This window comes from Geotrypetes seraphini, chromosome 4 (assembly GCF_902459505.1).
Source record: "Geotrypetes seraphini chromosome 4, aGeoSer1.1, whole genome shotgun sequence".
Lineage (NCBI taxonomy): Eukaryota > Metazoa > Chordata > Amphibia > Gymnophiona > Dermophiidae > Geotrypetes > Geotrypetes seraphini.
Genome location: NC_047087.1, coordinates 64,475,917 through 64,496,211, shown reverse-complemented (window position 1 = coordinate 64,496,211; position 20,295 = coordinate 64,475,917). Strand labels below are relative to the sequence as shown.

General features: G+C 41.5%; 1 protein-coding gene across 6 annotated transcripts in view; it reads right to left on the bottom strand.

Annotated features, from left to right (window-relative positions):
* Nucleotides 1–20,295, bottom strand: part of PRMT7 (protein arginine methyltransferase 7) — a 169,236-nt gene that overhangs the window by 80,468 nt on the left and 68,473 nt on the right. For all 6 annotated transcript variants that reach the window (XM_033941581.1, XM_033941580.1, XM_033941579.1 and 3 more), the window contains exons 8-10: nt 12,769–12,949; nt 2,407–2,534; nt 811–955 (exon numbers count right to left, since the gene is read on the bottom strand). In XM_033941581.1, coding sequence (XP_033797472.1) covers nt 811–955; nt 2,407–2,534; nt 12,769–12,949 — 454 coding nt within the window. The remainder of the gene's footprint in view (nt 1–810; nt 956–2,406; nt 2,535–12,768; nt 12,950–20,295) is intronic.

Genomic DNA, 20,295 nt, shown 5'->3' with positions numbered 1-20,295 from the left:
AACCATATCTTCATGTCTTTCAGCCTGATCTATTAGACATTAGGGCTCCTCTAAAGGGTTTCAGGAGACTACAACTTAAGGCAATGGCCGTTAATAACTATACAAGTTCTTTTTTTTAAGAATGGGACTATTATTCCTGTGTTTCATGACATCATCTAATCAGCTACCAGCTTTTAAGACATAATAGACAGTTTGAAGTCCAATTGTGAGAACCCTATACTGGAAGAGACCAAGTTATCTTGGAATCTTATGTCAGATTATGACAGCTTTGGCCTTCTTGTGAAAGAATGCAACCCCATCCCAAACATTTGCTCTAAATAGTTGTAGGGATTGCTTTAAAATTTAAAAGGCTGAATATAATTTTATTTCCAGTAGAGTTTTAGTTTCAAGATCATCTTTTCAAATATACAAAATAACTTCACAGTAATGACATTTTAGTACTCAAGAAAAAATCTAAACAATATTAACAAACTATTATATACAGTATATTAGCCTATAGTTTAGCATATTTGAAGTGGCTGTTATTCTGTTCCTTCAAGTGCCTCCCTATGAATCAGACAAGAGACATCTCAGGCCAACCAATAATAGCAGATGCAATTGTTATAGACTCATAGTACAGCAGAAACTTGAAACCTGTTATAGATTAAAAATCTATAACAAATCCCCAACACCAATACACTTAAAAAGAGTTTCAGTAACATCATAACAGAATGTAGCCGAATACCTCACAGATCCCAAACATGATGTAATTTACTGTAAACCAGTCTGGATACCACTGTATAATAAATAAGTAAAACACACCAGTCCTACCTTTTCAAGAGCTTGCATGTATTGATCCATTCTTTGCTGATCATTCAGCTCTCCAAATCGAGGTCGAGTCCACAGCATGTGAGCCCAGCATCTACAGACAGGACGTTCTACAGCAACAACAGGTAAATTTCCATCCTCTCCATCTCTAGAGCAAAGTTTGAAACATATCAACTCCCACCTGCTATCATATTTTCCAGCACATTCTATCCACTTCTCTGTGAGTTTACTACATATCAAGCACAATTCTCTATCAAATTTAAAGGTTTAACAAATATTTTCAAACAAAATATTTGATACAGAAAATGCCTGTTGAAATTACTACTACTATTTAACATTTCTATAGCACTGATAGGCATACGCAGCACTGTACAACAGCACATTTAAGAGACAGTCCCCGTTGAGTAGAGCTTACAATCTAAATTAATAGACAACAGGACAAGTTTCTCAGAGTGCTTAGGGTGAGGGGGATATGAGTTAAATGCATTCTCAAAGAGGTCGGCTTTTACTCTGGATTTGAATAGTTCCAGGCTTAATATTTGCAATGCTGCCTTTTCAGACTCTGTGACTAGTTGAGGGAATGGCTATTGTGGGTGTCAGAACCCGCACTGGACACCCCAACCATTAAGGATGGCCCAGAATGTAAATACCAGCATATTTTTGGCTACAAAAAATATCAGTGAACACAAAACCAAAAACTTTGGAGACCCAAGAAATAAAAGCTTATGGGTTCAAATCTACTCACTACCATATAAGTGACATCAATATCCACTACTGCAATCTACTCTAAGTACATCACATATATCAGCATTCTTTCCTGCACTCTCTAGTCCAGAGATCTCAAAGTCCCTTCCTTGAGGGCCGCAATCCAGTCGGGTTTTCAGGATTTCCCCAATGAATATGCATTGAAAGCAGTGCATGCACATAGATCTCATGCATATTCATTGGGGAAATCCTGAAAACCCGACTGGATTGCGGCCCTCAAGGAGGGACTTTGAGACCCCTGCTCTAGTCTGTGGAGGATAACGGTCACCTAAAGGTCTATTTCCAGACTATTTATAAATGTTCATAAGTACTTATGTTTCTTTATAAAATACTAGGGGCAAAGTCACAGAAATCGTGGCTAAACAGAAGCCACGGGCATTTACACCTGCTTGGGAATAAGCATAAATGTTTGCCTACAAAGTATGCAAGTAGATGTGCATTATACAAACCATGCATGTACAGCAGGGGTGTCAAAATCTCTCCTCGAGGGCCTAAATCCAGTTGGGTTTCAGGATTTCCCCAATGAATATGTATGAGATCTATTAGCATACAATGAAAGCAGTGCATGCAAATAGATCTCATGTATATTCATTGGGAAAATCCTGAAAACTCAACTGGATTGCGGCCCTCGAGGAGGGACTTTGACACCCCTGATGTAAAGGGAATGAGACTCAATATACAATTAACAGGTTACAATCTCCTATAGTTACAGTGCAAGGTTTTTCAAAACAAGACTCATTGGTTTATTATGTTCTCAGTATTACTTAGGTATAACCATTAACTGTTATTTGTCTAATAATAATGCCTACTAATAATAACAACGATTCTCACTACCTGACTCTTTGGATGCTATACCACAGGCAATAGTCGTCATGATGAGCCGTCAGACACATGTTCTCTCCTTGTATTATGGACTCCTCTTCTGGTAAGAAATACACACACTGCATCCAGTGATCTCGCCACTAAAAAAGAAAAAGATTAAGCATAACTCAATTTTCAGATTAACTGAGCATACTTCCATCTCTTTTAGGATACCAGCTACTTTTGAGCTGGGTTCGCCACAGTTGGAAATTGGATACTAGGCTTGATCCCAGTCTGTCCTAGTATGGTAACACATATGTTCTTATATAGATGGCAAGAATCGTTCAATAAAACTGACCCCAGGTTTCAAAAGGGCCTTTTTACTAAAACTTAGTGCCTGCTAATAGATATTACCATGCACCAAGTTTTGATAGAGATTTAATAGTAGACATTCAGAATATATCTAAAAAAGGGGAAGTCTTACTAATAGGTGATTTTATCATGCTGGATGTTGATTGGGGTATCCCTATTGCAGGGTCTTCTAGAAGTAGGGAGATTCTGGATTCTCTACAAGAAGAACTGTTTCAGCAGGTAATGGAACCCACGCGGGATGGGGTCATCCTGGACTTAGGCTTACAAACAGGGATAGTGTTTCTGATGTTACAGTGGGTGATCATCTGGCATCCAGTGATCACTGCATGGTACGGTTTAATATTAAGATGGGTATAGAGAGGGCTCATTCAAAAGCAAAGGTTTTAGACTTTAAAAAGCTAGCTTTGTTCAGATGGGGGGGTTTATGTCAAGAAATTGTTGTCTGGGTGGGAATGTCTGGAAGGAGTGGAAGTGCGATGGGCAAAACTGAAAGGAGTGATTGTAAAGGTGACAAACCTTTTTGTGAGGCAAGTAAATAAAAGTAAGGGAAAAACCAGTCCACTTTGGTTCTCAAAAGTAGTAGCTGAGAAGGTAAGGAATAAGAGATTAGCTTTCATAAATTACAAAAGATTGCAGACAGAGGAAGACAGGCAAAAATATATCGTCATGCAATCAGGAAAGAAAAGATGCAAATGGAAGAAAAAATAGCTGACAAGGTAAAACGGGGTGACAAGACATTTTTTAGACATATTAGTGATAGGAAGTACAAAAGTGGCATTGTGAGACCCAAAGGTGAAGGGGATAAATATGTAGAAGCTGATAAAAAAAGGCTGAATTGCTTAACAAATATTTCTGTTCTGTATTCACGGCTGAAGCGCTGGGAGCGGGACCGCAGAAGACAAATGTGAATAGGGATGGAGGAGCAATAGACCCTGATTGATTTTCAGAGGGTTGTGTCTGTGAGGAGCTAGCTAAAATAAAGGTAGACAAAGCGATGAGTCCGGATGGTGTACATCCGAGGATGCTGAAGAAACTTAGAGAAATTCTGGCAACTCCGCTAACTGACTTTGTCAATGAGTCTATAGAGCTGGGAGTGGTACAGGAGGATTCAAGAAGGGCGGATATGGTCCCTCTCCACAAAATTGGAAGTAAGGAAGAAGTAGGGAATTACAGGCTAGTAATTCTGATTTCTGTGGTAAGCAAATTAATGGAAACACTTTTAAAACAGAGAATATTGAAGTTTCTGGAATCCTGTGGATTACAGGACCGGAGGCAACATGGATTCACTAGAGGTAGATCTTGTCAGACAAATCTGATCAATTTCTTTGACTGGGTGACCAGAGAATTGGATAGAGGATGTGCGCTAGATGTGGTGTATTTAGATTTTAGCAAAGCCTTTGACAGTGTTCCGCACAGACGTCTAATAAATAAACTGAATGCCCTCAGGATGGGTCCCTAAGTGACGGGCTGGGTCAGGAACTGGTTGAGTGGAAGGCGACAGAGGGTAGTGATCAATGGAGATTGCTCTGAGGAAAGGGATGCTACCAATAGTGTGCCTCAAGGTTCTGTTCTTGGGCCTGTTCTTTTTAACATTTTTATAAATGTTATTGCTGAAGGGTTGTCGGGTAAGATTTGCCTCTTTGCAGATAATACCAAAGTCTGCAATTGAGTAGACATGCCGGATGGTGTGAATAACATGAAGACCTGGCAAAGCTTTAAGAATAGTCGGAAATTTGGTAGCTAAAATTTAATGCTAAGAAATGCAAGGTCATGCATTTGGGCTGCAAAAAACCAAAAGAACGGTACAATTAAGGCAGTGAAGAACTTATGTGAACAACAGAAGAGCGGGACTTGGATGTGATTGTATGTGATGATCTTAAGGTAGCCAAACAGGTTGAAAAGGTGATGGCGAAAGCTAAAAGGATGCTAGGTTGCATAGGGAGAGGAAAAAGGAGGTATTGATGCCTCTGTATAAGACTCATTTAGAATATTGTGTACAATTCTGGAGGCCGCACCTTCAATAAGATATGAAAAGGATGGAGTCGGTCCAGAGGAAGGCTACTAAAATGGTGTGTGGTCTTCATGATAAGGCGTATGGGGACAAACTTAAAGATCTCAATCTATATACTTTGGAGGGAAGACAGGAGAGGAGAGATTTGATAGAGACGTTTAAATACCTACGTAATATAAATGTGCATGAGTCGAGTCTCTTTCATTTGAAAGGAAACTCTGCAATGCGAGGGCATAGGATGAAGTCAAGAGGTAAAAGGCTCTGGCGTAATCTGAGGAAATATTTTTTTACAGAGAGGGTGGTAGATGCGTGGAACAATCTCCTGGAAGAGGTGGTAGAAACAGAGACTTTGTCTGAATTCAAGAGGGCCTGGGATAGGCACATGGGACCTCTCTGAGAAAGAAAGAGATAATGGTTACTGCGGATGGGCCATTTGGCCTTTATCTGCCGTAATGTTTATATGTTTCTAAGTGCTACATGGCCCATATGTATAAAATAGAACATTCAGCATTTAGCATGTGCTAAACTTCAATAAAAAGGCCCCAAAGCTAATAGTTAGAGCCAAGGTGTAGTTATTTCATTTTGCAAAATCCTATGCTAAGCAGCAAATGTTCTAACTGTGTAAACCTAACACCATGTTTCTGTGGTCCATACTACATAATGCAGAAGAACTAAAAGAAACAATTTATATATTCCACTAAAAACTACACAGTGGGGAATTAGTGTTCTATGAATATCACACTTTCACCAGTATTTCCTGTTTTTTTTAATCTCCACTAACAACCCAGAGTGATTAAATTATCAAAATGTGTTACCTTCCTGCTGAGTAGGCCCCAGGAAGTCCACCTTTTACAAAGAAAAGGAAAAATTCTCACTCAGAGCCAAAGTAATAAAAACAGGATGAAGTTTTAAATCTCTGACATTTTGCAACAATAAGAAAAGAGTCTGGTATGGTTTTAGGTGGGTCTGAGGAGCACGCTCCAGTGCTGATGCTAAATTAGTCCCCCTTCCCCCACTGCCAATATAACATTCTTTCCCTCAGGGGTTCTGCAGCTGGCAACAAGCATAACATTCTTTCCCTTTACCTCTCCAACCAAAGCGATCAGGCAAACTGCACGGATGCTGTCCAATGCATTTTAAAGATTACCAAGTCTAAAAGGGGTTCAACCTTTCAATACAGTTCATGATCTTAGAGGGTCTATCCAGTGGCGTACCAAGGGGGGGAGGTCCACCCCGGGTGCAAGCTTCAAGGGGGTGCACAGCCGGCCGGATCCGAAATGACCCATGCTGCTCAAAATGGCACCTCAGCGCGGCTGCCATACTTATTCCAGAGCAGAGTCGGCAGCCGCGCTGAAGTGCAGGAAGGTCCCGCGATGACTACTTCTGCTGCCTCTGCTCCGGAAGAGGTAAGTGACGTCGGGGGTGGGGGGGACGGGACCGGCAGCCGCAGTCATCGCTGGACCTTGCTGCAAATTCCTGCATCTGCCGACCCAGCCCCCCTCCGACGTCACTTACCTCTTCCGGAGCAGAGGCAGCAGAAGTAGTCATCGCGGGACTTTGCTGATTTGGATGGAGAATAAAAGGAGCATAGCAAGGTAGTGGAAGGAGAAAAAGGGGGTCAGGGTGGTATGGAAGGGTGGTGAAGGGAGAGAAAGGGGGGTTAGGGTGGTAAAGAAGGGTGTGGAGGGTGAGAAAGGGGATCAGGGTGGTAAGGAAGGGTGTGGAACGTGAGAAAGGAGGTCAGGATGGTATGGAAGCATGGTGGAGGGAGAGAAATGGGGCAGATGCTGATGGAATTGCAGGGAAAGGGGAAAGAGACATAAGGGGGAAGAATACTGCATGGAATTGGGTTGGAGGAAGAGAAAGGGGGCAGATACTGAAGGAAGTGGGGGAAAGAGAGAGGAGAGAGTAAAATGCCAGACCATGGGGGTGTGGGAGAGGGAAGGATAGGAGAGAGATGCCAGACCATTGGAAGAAGGAAGGGAAGAAGATGGATGCCAGACCAATGGGGGTGAAGGGAGAGAAGGAAGGGGGAGGCATAAAGTTTCTGGAAGGGGAATAGAGGAGAGAAGATGCCATATAGAAGAGGCAGAGAGAGGGTAGACAGTGGATGTAAGGAAGAGAGTGACAAGAAGATGAGGAAAGCAGAAACCAGAGAAGACAAGGTAGAAAAAAATTTTATTTATTTATTTTGCTTTAGGGGAGATGCATCACTATTTCTGTGGTGTCGCATTGTATGAGGAGTACAGCTTCTTGATGCTTCAGCTTAACCTTTGTCTACATATTTTTATTCTATCTCTCCATTTAGAAAACTGTAGAGCGTTTTTTAGCGTTCGTATCTGAGCTGTTACCACCATGGCTAAAAACCACACTACAGTTTTGTAAAAGGGGGAGGGGTTAGTTTGTGATTACATATTCCATACTAGGCAAAGGTGTTTTCTGTGTACTGTGTGTTCGAAAAGACATGCTTTTCTGTTAGGATTGTCTGTGCAGGATTGATCTGTACTAGTCTGGCATGTTTAGTTTTACAATGGATGTATTGATGTATTGCTCACTGCAATATGTAAGTACTGCTCACTGCAATATGTAAGATGCTGCCTTTTCCTAAGTACCTTCTTGTGTGACGTGTGGATTGTTACTAAAAATCATGTTTTTCATACAGATGGGGAGGGGTGTAAAAAAAAATGATGGGTCCCGGGTGTCACATATGCTAGGTACGCCACTGGGTCTATCACCGGTCACTATCTTAAGGTCCATGTTAGCCATGTTCCAGAAGACTAGGACTGCTGCAATGGTTGGAACAGCTGGGGAAAAAGGAAGAAGAGGATACAAAATAAAGGCATACCCCTAAGCAGTTGCACATGAAAAGTTCACAATGCTGTAGTCTAACAGGAGTGAGTTTCAATTGGGTTGGACAACCAAAAAAGAGGAGGAAACTGTAGAAGTGCAAAAGAAAATCAGCTGCCAACATCTGCAGTGTGCGCATCAGAAAACTCAGTCAAGAAAAACATCCTAGAAAGCAACTTAAAAATATTTAAAAATAGGACAGACATTATCACGCATTTGCATACTTTACAACTATTTTTACTTATTAGATATATTCCCATGCCAATGAGTTTTGTGGAGGTCTGTCATAATCCCATCCTATCAGTTGCTGGAAAAGCGATTGACACATGCACAGAGCCAGCAGAGGAAGGCTGAACAGCGGAGCGGCAGGAGAAGCCCCAAAGCAGCCTCCTGCCGCTCAGCTGTTTGGGGCAGGAAGACTTTTTTTTTTATATTGTGTGTGTGTTATACATGCACAATATGGGCCCCCATTTTAAAAAAAAAAAGTAATGCTGGCCTACCACCCCCCCACAACAGCCCCCAAATAAAAAAAGGCAGGAGGAATGTCTACTCCCTCCTGCCTTGGCCACAGGAATCCCCCCATGTCCCCTGCCCCCATATCTTATACAGAAGACAGCAGGAGGAATACCTAGTCCCTCCTGCTGGCAGGCCCACCTCTTCAAAATGGCAGGCCTTCCCGGTGCATCCTTGGATTTACCAGGAGGAGCCTAAGGCCATGATTGGCTCAGATGCCTAATGCCCATCCCAGTGGAGGGGCCTTAGTTGCCTGAGCCAATTAGAACTTTAGGTCCCTGCCCGGTGCATCCTGGGATACACTGGGAGGCAACTGAAACGCAGGATACACTGGGAGGCAACTTGGGATACACTGGGAGGCAACTGAAGTTCAGGTACTTAAGGCCAATCAGGACCTTAGGCCCTTCTTGTGCAATCCAGGATGCACCTGGAAGACTTGCCATTTTGAAAAGGCTGCTCTGCCAGCACGAGGGACTGGGCATCTCTCCTGCTGTTTTCTATATAAGGTAAGGGGGTGAGGCAGGGGGTCTGGGTGACCAAGGCAGTAGGAGTGGGCATCCTTCCTGCCAACAATCTTCTTGGAGGAGGGCCAAGAGGTCTGGAGGCTGCAATCCTCGAAGGGGAGAGATTGGGAGCATGGGGCATACAGGTGGCCGTGATCTTCGTCAGGGAGGATCAGAAGTATGTAGGGTCCTGGTGGCTGAGGCAGGAGGGAGTGAGCATCCCTCCTGCCAATGATTGCTGGAGGGCTCAGGAGTGTGTGTGGGGGGTGGGGTGTGTGGGGGGTGGGGTCCAGGTTTCCAATGGAAGGTCGCGGCTGAGGTAAAAGGGGCGTACATAAAACATACCTTTAACACACACTTATATGGCAGACCTGTCGGTAAGGCTGACCTGTCGGTAACAGTTCTAGACCTGTTGGTAATTTCTGATATTACAAGTCAGTACATGGTGAGTTTTGTGCATTTGAGCCTAAGACTGCAAACCTAAGACTGCCTAAGACTGCCAGTTGATTAATGTTTTATATCTTATTCATGGATTGGTATTTATCACTAATCCCTTGAGTAGAGGAGTAGCCAAATGGTTTAAGCCACAGGCTTCACTATCATAGAGGTTCCACAGCAGCTCTTTGTTATTTTGGGAAAGTCACTTAACCCTCCATTGTCTCAGGTACAGAGAAGCTATAAAGCAGTGGGGTCCCCAACTCTGTCCTGGAGGATTACCAACCAGTCTGGTTTTCAGGATAACCCTAATAAATATGCATGGGGCAGATATGCATGCCTGTCACCTCTATTATATATAAATCTCTCACATGCATATTCATTAGGGTTAATAGGGAAAACCCGACTGGCTGGTGGTCCTCCAGGACAGGGTTGGAGATCACTGCTATAAAGCCCTCCAGGGACAAGAAAATAACTACTGCATCTAAATATAAAAATTGCTTTGAACTACAAGTTTAAAATAAGGTATGAGCTAAATCCCTCCCATTCTCCTGTCTGTGTCAAATAGTTTTAACTGCATATTTAACACGTTTTAATACAACTAACATGTTAAAATTTTAATTTGTGTTAGTAATTTTAACACATTAATTGCCTTAAAAATGCATAACTCACTGAATGACTCAAACCCCCTCTCTGTGCCACTGCAAGTCTGGCATTGGTGTTCTCCTTTCCCTCTCTTAATCCCCGCCATGGCACTTTTAATTTTACCTTGCCAGCGCTGCACAACAGCGATTGAAAGAGGCCTGCTCTGGGGCCTTCCATCAGCCACATCCCGCCCTGCTGATGCAACTTCCTGTTTACTCAGGGCGGGATGCAGCTGTTGGAAGGCCCTAGAGCAGGCCTATTTGAATCGCAGTTGGGCAGCGCCAGCAAGGTAAAATTAAAAGTGCTGTGACGGGGATTGAGGGAGGGAAAGGAAGAGAACCAGGGGAGGGAAGGATGGCAGTGAGTGGGTTGTTTGTTCTGCACAAGCTCAGGCCTAAGAGCCCGGGTGTTACAGAAGGATAGAGGCAGCCGTGAAGCTGATACCGATACCAGTGCCAAGGTGGAGTCGGATATGGCAGGGTTTGAGGGAAGGACAGAGAGAGAACCGAGGGAGGAAGGAAGAATGGCTAGTGGGTTATCTTGTCTGTGCCAGTTCAGGCCTAAGAGCCTCGGTGTTGTGGAAGGGTAGAGTTGGGCGTAAAGCCCCAGTAGCGAGGTGGAGTCGGACAAAGATGGCTATGGACCCAGAGAGTGTGCTGCAGAAGAAAGCACTGAAGTTTATGAATTCCTCAGAGAGAGAATTGTGTAAATGATGAACGCCCCTAGGAAAATTATACTAGAAAAGAATACACTTAGACCTATAACAGTTGTGCAAGACCACTACTATGAAGACAAAGTTGTGTGTCCAAGATAAAACTTGCCAATGGTACCTGCAGTATGATTGTGCCCAGAGGAAACTGTCTGCAAACTATGAAAAGGAACTGTGTGTAAAGCATTGTGTTCCATGTGTGTGATCCATACCCCCTCCCCTACTACTTTCCCCTTTCCTCCTTGATCTGTCGCCTTGAGCCTGTATAGGTATTTGCAACGCACAAATGGAAGATTAGATTAAATTAGATATTCTGTTTGCATGAATTCTTTAAGTAGCATTCTATAATAAATTTGGCTTGTTCAGTTTTTGCTATAATAATAATAATAATAATAATAATAACTTTATTTTTGTATACCGCAATACCACAAAACAGTTCAGAGCGGTTTACAGGATAAGAGACTGTACATTAACAGTGAAGTTACATCAAGGTTACAGCGAAGTTAACATCGAGGTTACAGCATATCAAGAAGACAGTTCAGGGCGATTTATACAATGTAGGTGCAGAGAGTTAGTTAGCAATTATATGGTATAAACCAGTGATAATTACAAAAATGATCCAGTAACTGTTGCATGGGGGAGGGGAAGGGAAAGGGAGATAGGCAAGGGATTATTAGTTCGGTAGGGGAGGAGCGGGGGTTAGAGGAATTTGTCAAAGAGGTATGTTTTGAGCGATTTCCTGAACGATTGATAAGTAGGGGCAAGAGAGATGAGAGTGGACAGGCAGTCATTCCATTTGCCAGCCTGGAAGGAGAGGGTCCTGTCGAAGAATCTTTTGTGGATGCATCCTTTTGGGGAGGGGTAGGCAAACAGGTATGCATTACGTGTACGGTTAGAACCTGGGAAGGTGAAGTGGCGTGACAGATATATCGGGGCTGAGCCAGTTAGGGTTTTGAAGCAGAGGCAGGCGAATTTGAAGATGATCCTTGCTTCGAACAGTAGCCAGTGAAGTTTCCTGTAGAAAGGGCTGATGTGGTCTGATTTTTTGAGCCCGTAGATGAGGCGGACGGCGGTGTTCTGGATAAGTCGTAGTCGTTTAGTGGTTTTCTTGTAGGAGCCCAGGTATATGATATTGCAGTAATCCAGGGAGTTTAGAATTAAGGATTGGACCAGCAAACTGAAGGTGGGGAAATCAAAGTAATGTTTGATGGAGCGGAGTTTCCAAAGGGTGGAAAAGCATTTTTTGACCAGGGTGTTAGTGTGATCTTCTAGAGTGAGGCATCGGTCCAATATGACTCCGAGGATTTTTATGGTAGAGTTGATTGGATACGTTAAACCATTGAGTTGCAGGGTGGTGGACGTTAGTTTGTGGTTGGGACTTGCAAGGAAGAACTTGGTTTTTTCTGGGTTTAGTTTCAGTTTGAAGCAAGTGGTCCAGTTTTCTACCATGGTGAGGACCGTAGAGATGTATTGTTCTGTCTCATATGACAGTGAGGTGATGGGTATGATGATTGTAATGTCATCTGCGTAAATGTAGGATTTCAGGTTACAGTTCGATAACATGTGACCCAGAGATGCCATATAAATATTGAATAGTGACGGGGATAGGGGGGAGCCTTGGGGGACTCCACAGGGGTTGCTCCATGTATGGGAGAAGGTTCCGTCATTGTGGACTTGGTAGGTTCGGTTTTTTAGGAAGCCTGTGAGCCAGGTTAGTACTTGTCCGGAGATGCCTATGGAGTCGAGGCAGCTAATCAGAATGTCATGGTCTACTAGGTCGAAGGCACTGCTGAGGTCGAACTGGAGTAGCAGTGCGCTGTTTCCCAGTGAGAATAGTTGGAGGAGGTGATTGGTTAGTGAGGCTAGCACAGTTTCCGTACTGTAATTGGTGCGGAATCCAGACTGGGAGTCATGGAGGATGTTAAATTTCTCTAGGTAAGACGTGAGATGGTGATTGACAAGTCCTTCCATGATGTATTGATATTTTAGGGTCCCACTGTAATATTTATGAAACTGTATTTTCATAAGTAGGATCTTTGTTTTGGAAGATATTGCTGATTTATTTTTACATATTAATCTTGATTATCACGATTAAAATTTTTAATCTTCCTGCAACCCTAGTTTTAACATTGATAAAAATAGAAACCTGAATCCAGGTAAAAATGGGAGTTTTCAGATTACTGTTAATGTTCCAATCCTGGCAAAATTAGTAGCTATTCACTTATAATGCCATTTAGATGATAATGATCAGATCAATGACAACTAGTTGGACTTTTGCAGTTTTATTTCTCACACATGCTAAACATATTCTTTCATAGAATTCATTTTATACAGGGAAAAAAAAATGTTCATGTTCTTACCAGGACATTGTTAGGACTGGGGGAGACCCAGTATGGCTCCATTGTACATTTTATTGTCCCAGATGGGTCCATATCAATATCCCACCAAGAGAGGATCACCTGTGCCTTGCCGGATGTTACAGGTTTAAACAGTACACTGTAGAAGCCTGGGCTGCTGCTCACTTGCTTACTGAAATCCACCCTGAAATGAATTCATGGCACTCTTTATTGTAATGAAAAATTAACAAGCTATAAGGCCTGTGCACTATACCATCTGGAAAGTATCTTATTTTAGTAACTGAATCAAAAACATCAAAACATACCATATATACTCTAATATAAACCGTTCCGAATATAAATCAAAATACCCATTTTTCCCCCAAGAAAGGGAAAAAAAGGGTTGACTCAAATATAAATTGAGACCCCCCAAATCTCAGTTTATATTCGAGTATATATGGTAGAAGGAGCCACAGGTGCAACAATATTTAATGTATTGAAGAGGGTAAAGGATAGGAGAAAGGGTCTGGGTGTTGGTCCAATTTAAAATATAGGTTTGAACAACTAATACACTTTTGTTTTGTCCAAGAAAGTTCAGACATGTTCTTATATATGTACTTTTCATCTACTTTCAGACATTATTACTTGAAATTATTATTATTTTGCTATTTTCTAAGGCACTGTTCTTCAACCACCGGTCCATGGACCAGTGCCAGTCCACAGAAATTTCCTGCCGGTACACAGGGCCAAAACAGTGTTCTTCAACCACCGGTCCACGGTGCAATCGATGTGGCGTTATCTTCGAGCCAGCTTCCTCTTCCTAACTGATTCAGTACATAAAGCCACGGGCAGTGGCTCCTACGGGTATCCTGCGCCTGAACCGGAAGCCTTCTCTCTGACGTTGCAACGTCAGAGGGAAGGCTTCCAGATGAGGCACAGGACGTGCAAGGTGCAATTAGTACTATTATGGGGGCGGGGTCTGGCCCACGACTTAGCCCAGTGTTCTTCAACTGATGCCGGTACACAGAATAATTCTTTTATTTCTACCGGTCCATAGGTGTAAAAAGATTGAAAAACACTGTTCTAAGGAAGGAGTAGGAGGTGCCCCAGAATCATTCAAGACAAGCAAACCTTCTGCCTTCCTATGAAACAATATAACATTATCTAAACAAATGACCCACACCATTGCCCTCCATGCGCACTCCCACCAATGCAGTAAGTCACAGGTCCTTCCTCCCCGAAGAACACCGGTGCCGCTATCTTGCCACCCCTAAATTGACCCATATCATTGCTCTCCATGCGCACCACCCCAGCCGACATCATACTTACCCATCAGCTCTTGAAGAAAAAAGCTGCTGCTGCCATTGCTCTGTGTTGATCTAACATGGGACCTTGAGCACCTGCACATGCTCAAAGCCTGCTGGTTCCCAACCCCTTCGAGATGCTTGGAGATTCTCGGAGGGGGCAGGAGCTGGCAGGCCTTGGGCAAGCGCAGATGTTCAAGGCCCTGCACCAGATCAACACCTAGCATTGGTGGCAGCAGTTTTTTTCTTCAACAACTGATGGGTAAGCACAATGTCGGCAGGGGGGGAAGGGGTGCTCACGGAGGGCAACAGAATGGGTCATTTTAGGGCTGGAGGGTAGGTGTGTGACTACAGCACTGGTGGTGGTCATCAGGGATTGAAGAGAGGACAGCAGCACCGGTGCTTGGGTGGTGGCTCAAATATAAACCAAGATCCTAATTTTTGGGCCATTTGGTTTATATTTGAGAAAATAGGATACTTGTACATTTTTCAACTATATACCAAATATTAATATGATACTATAAAGCCAAAAAATATACATGCACTTTACTTCATCAACCAAGAGCATGGGCTATTTTACCAGTAATGGACAAAATTATTTTATTTATTTTATTTATTTAAAATATTTATAATCCGCTTAAATCCTAAGTGGCTTACAATAAAAACATTCATAAAAATTACATCATTCTATTGAGCAAGTAAATGTATCCTAAATGTCTTGTGGCTGTTACTGCTAGAAAAAGAGCTTCCACTAAGTACTGAATCACAAGGTATGAAGACTTATGTGAGCAAGACTTTCTGGTTTCTTTAATTACTTTTTTGAATCCTTTGTAATTGTTCTTTCATACTGAAAATGTAAAGTATGTTGTATAGATGAGGGTACCAAACTCCTGCTTTCATGTATTTTGAATTGTAAATATGTTTAGACAGCAGAATGTAAAAATGTACAAGGATGTGAAAACTTTTACAAGATTGCTATAACTATTGTTTCCATTTAGTATTTTCCCAGATTTTGGGCCATGAATTTTTATATTAGTCACAAAGAGAAAGACTTGAAGATCTTTACTTGTCAGTCTGGGGTCATTTGTGACTTTATGGTGTCTTGGGGTAGGTTGGATGCAGTGTAGAGCAGTGGTCTCAAACTTGCAGCCCAGGGACCATATGTGGCCCGCCAGGTTCTATTTTGAGACCCTCAGTATATTTATCATAATCACAAAAGTAAAATAAAACAGTTTCTTTAGCTATAAATTACAATATTATTATTAAGACTTAGCCAAAAGGAAAGATTTATAAACTATAAAGAGTTTTACCTCATGCAAAATTGTCATTTCTTTTATAAGACATTATTTTTTCTGAGGCCCTCCAAATATCAACAATGTGGCCCTGCAAAGGGTTTGAGTTTGAGACCACTGGTATAGAGTAACTTTTTCCATTTGAAAAACTGCCTAACAGTGGATGGATGTAACAGAAATATTTAGAAATGGTCTTGTAACCCTGTCTAGCTAGATGATCAGCAGCTACTCTTTTCCGTAAGTCCATTGAAATTTATTTTAATTGTATTATGAGAACTTCTCACTTACTTTTAGGGTAAAGATCAAACCAAAACCTTTTGGACTTTATATAGGACAGTGTGTCCTTAAAGAATCATAAAGATTTACTCTGCAGAGTGGTTTAATTGCCTGATTCTAAATTAGCCAATCAATGTGCTGAAGAAAGTAGAGGTTCACTTACTATTCATACACTGATTCTGAATTAGCCTAATAATTCCTGCTTTATATAGTATTGTGTCTTAAGAATTATTTTTATTTATACCTTTTTTTATTACATTAAAAAACAGAATATGATAGAAACTTGTAATTTTCATTATTGTATATTTAGGGCTCACAAACTTTTCATCTGCATCTGTGTATTACAGAATAATTGCTTTGTATCATCACTTCTATTAGAAGTGTCTTGTGTTAAATCTACATATGCACCCCTTCCGAATGATTTGCCATGACATTTGCCATGACATCGGATGGCAGAACAATTGTCTGTTACCACCCATCGATAGATGTCCCATATGAACATTCAAAGCCTATACCTCGACCAGATCCAGTTCACAATAAAGAAGAAACGCATGACCAAGTGCTAAAGACCAGATTGAAGCAGGGGGCTTTGGAGGTCAAGAAAGGTCCCACAATAGAAGAGCTCAGCAAAATGTTCTATACCACCAAACATCGCTGGTACCCCCTTGAACAGTATCACAGAAGATGCATAAAGTTGAATCCCCCCCAAAGATCGATGATATCAGCGTTAAAAACAGCCTCTATTCAGCAGCCTACAGACAGCATAATTTACTCTCTGTAAAGCATCCCTGATCATTTTGATTATGAAGTAAGCAGCAATACACTTGTTAACTTTCTGCCATCTTAAATTATATTCTACATTAAATACTTCCCCCCCCCCAAAAAAAAATGAAGGGTCTTGTGTTTTTCTTTTTTTCCTATTAAGTCTAGTTTTCCCACACCAAAACTTTTAACCAGTGGGAGTGGGAATGGGAATGCCGCAAATGAACACAACTTCATTCTCTGTAATTCTGTCAGGGCCGTAATCCCATTATTTTTCTGGTACAGCATGCTACTTTGCTGTGCTTTTCTATATACAAGACTTCTGACATGGGCATGTTACTCTTAGCAATACGATGTATAATCATATCCAATTCTGCACTATGGAATCAGCAATTGTCTATTTTGACAGTTTCTCCTAAACTAGCTGTGAACCATCTCATACAAAGGCACTGTCTTATGCTGCAATTATCAACCTCTCAATTTTAGGTACAACTTCTTTTGATATTTCTGTGTTAGGTTTTGTTTTATTCTTGTTTTATTGCTATAAACAGAAACAACAAAAAAGTAAAAAAGATACATGTCTATTACATCTGACACTCATGTCTGAGTATAATTTTTGAAACAGTTTAATTTTAATGAATCCCTCCCATAAGACGATAAACAAATTCACCCATCCCCTCTTTAGCGTACACCAAATGTCATGAGTAGCGTATATATGGCTGTATACAGTATCAACATTTCAAGTAAATTCTAATACAAGATCTGGTTGGCGCCACAAACGGTCAGAGAGACGCAAGCGGTGCCTGTCCTGAAAGGAGACAGATTCAGCGAATTTGACATGCAGGCGCAGAGAGTGAATATCTTAGACGAGTTGATGACCGGAGACACTGGATTTGGGGCTTCCGGTTTGCTGACAAGGATCGGATGACATCTGGAGAAGTTTCGCAGCCAAAGCGGTGAAGTCATTTCAAGCTGGACTTCAGTCTTAACTGTTTGTTTTTATTTTTTCACTTTCTTTTTTAGTTTATGATATTTTATTTTTAAATCTCATTCATTGTTTTGCCACTTGGTTTTTGTTTCCTACTTTATTATTTAAATTTCATTTAAATTTCCCAAGAATTCTATAGTTTCAACGGTTCTCCCTTCTGCTTCTATTTCCTATCTCCCCTCTTTTTCAACCTTTCAAAGTCCTTTAGACCATTGTAGTCTTATTAGAATGTTTATTTTCTTATTTTTTCTCATCTATCTCTATTTTATTTTTTCATTACTCTACTAATTGTCATTTTTCTAGGTACTTTAGTTAGATTGTGAGCCTTCGGGACAGTAAGGGAATATCTAAGTACCCATTTTACTTATAATTTTAATGCACCCTATTGTCTATTTTTTTTCTGTAAACCGCTTAGAATTCTAACAGAGTTTAGCGGTATATAAGAAATAAATTACATTACATTACATCTTATCTACCACTATGTCCTTTCCACTAGGCTAATGTTGGGTCTGTATCGTTTGAACATAATTAAAGAAAGGTGTCCAAATTTCACAAAACTTAGGATTTAACAATCCAGTCCAACAGCATCAGTTGAGCTTTTTCCATTATCTTTCCAGATCAGACTGAGTTGCTAAAAGTAAATTCTGAGATAGGCAATGCAGACAGAGAAAAGGTATGGATATCTGAAGGAAGTCATACACCAGTCACAGATATTGCATTCTGAACTGCCTCCCAAAAACAAAACAAAACACATGGAGATAGTCCCACCATCCGCAGGAAGCATCTCAATCCCTCAAAGTAACCTGCTCACCTGGAATTGTCCAGATAACCTCTTATGTAACCTGCCTTGAACCGCAAGGTAATGGCGGAATAAAAGTCACTAATGTAATGTAATGTAATATAATTTCCTCAATTTACCCACATTGTCACATTTTTATCAAAGTGTGGATACTAAAATCACATCTTATATTTGTGTAGTTATAAGAAAACAGAATCTGATGCCTGGAATACCTGTCCTCACTTGTCTAAATAGGAACCTTCAAAGGTCTGCTTATGATCTGTAATACCTATTTAAAGATGCTTATGAATCCCATATGGCAAGCTCACTGCTCATAACTAAGAAGCCCCCCTCAAATGCAGACTGAGCGACGAGGCTTGAAGCAAGTCTAGGAGGAATAATTGAGGCCTGAGAGAAAAAGAGAGTAATTTCCCAGGATCGATAAGCCTCAACTTCAGTGCCAGATAGCTATGGAGGGGAGAGATAGAAGGCGGCACTGAGAAGGGCACAGAAGGTTCCCACAGTGTCTCAAGTGGAGACAAGAAGTGGTATGCAAAGATATTTAGGAAGGTGTAGATGTGGCAGGTTCCAGGGAAGGGTAGCTTCTTTGTGAGGGCTTTCCAAACCTGTGTTTAAACAGCTTTTGTTTCTGCAGCTGTTGTAGAGAGCAGGATAGCTCTTAGGCAAGAGAAGAAAAAAAGCTTATTGAAGAAGAAGGGCAACTCCTACTGAATAGGAACCTTGCTGGTCAAAAGTCTGAGATTCAAAATAGAAGTCCTGAAGGAGAGGAAACCAAGTGAGGAAATGCAGATGTAAATTTAAAGAAAGGTAAGATAGGGGCCTTGAGAAGGACTAAAGCTTTGAGACAGCAAAGTGAGTGAGCACACTAAAAGATACCTAGAGTCATATCAAAAGTCCCAGACACAGCAGAAAGTGGTGATGTGAATGAGTTTGAGTAGCTGGGGTGGCAGGTAAATGGGAATCAGATAAATGGTTTTCAAGATTTTAAAATATAAGACAAAGAAATTGCTGTCAAATGAAGTTTGAGTGGATCTAGGCCAGAGGTGTCAAAGTCCCTCCACGAGGGCCGCAATCCATGAGGGTTTTCAAGATTTCCCCAATGAATATGCATGAGATCTATTTGCAAGCACTGCTTTCATTGTATGTTAATAGATCTCATGCATATTCATTGGGGAAATCCTGAAAACCCTCATGGATTGCGGCCCTCGAGGAGGGACTTTGACACCCCTGATCTACGCCATCCTGTGGATAGATCAGCTATGACAGAAAATGTATTGGGCAATTGGCTACATTATTAATCAACTTAGAATAATAAAACTGAGTTTCTTTTAGCTTCTTAGGATGGAACCGATATACTGTTTTGCTACAAGGTGATATCCCATCCTCTGGTGTATCAACTATCTCTCAAACTGCCTGGCTTAATGTTTCAGGAATCACTGAAGACCAGTGAAATTAGAGCTGGTGGTGAAAGGATGAGGAAAGAGTTGGTTTCAGGAGGAATAAAGAATCAAGGACAGAGCTAAGAACAAAGTCCTCATAAGTGACTGAATCAAAGAAGGCAGAACAGAGAAGTTGTATGAGAGGATGCTGAAAGGTTATCAACCCAACTAACCAAATTCCTAAATTGTGTTATTTCTCTACTTCTACATCCTACATGAATTTTAGGAAACTGTTAAAAACGTACTTATACAAAATGTTCTTGTAGAATATGTGAACTTTTGTGAAAACTAGCTTTGTAGCTCGCTGTTGTCTTTCAGCTCTTAAACCTGTTTCAGGGGTCTCAAAGTTCCTCCTTGAGGGCCGCAATCCGGTCGGGTTTTCAGAATTTCCCCAATGAATATGCATGAGATCTATGTGCATGCACTGCTTTCAATGCATATTCATTGGGGAAATCCTGAAAACCCGACTGGATTGCGGCCCTCAAGGAGGGTTAACTGCATAGATAGAAACATAGAAACATAGAAATAGACGGCAGATAAGGGCCACAGCCCATCTAGTCTGCCCACCCTAATGACCCTCCCCTACCTTTCTCTGTGAATAGATCCCACGTGTCTATCCCATTTGGCCTTAAAATCAGGCACGCTGCTGGCCTCAATCACCTGTAGTGGAAGACTGTTCCAGCGATCAACC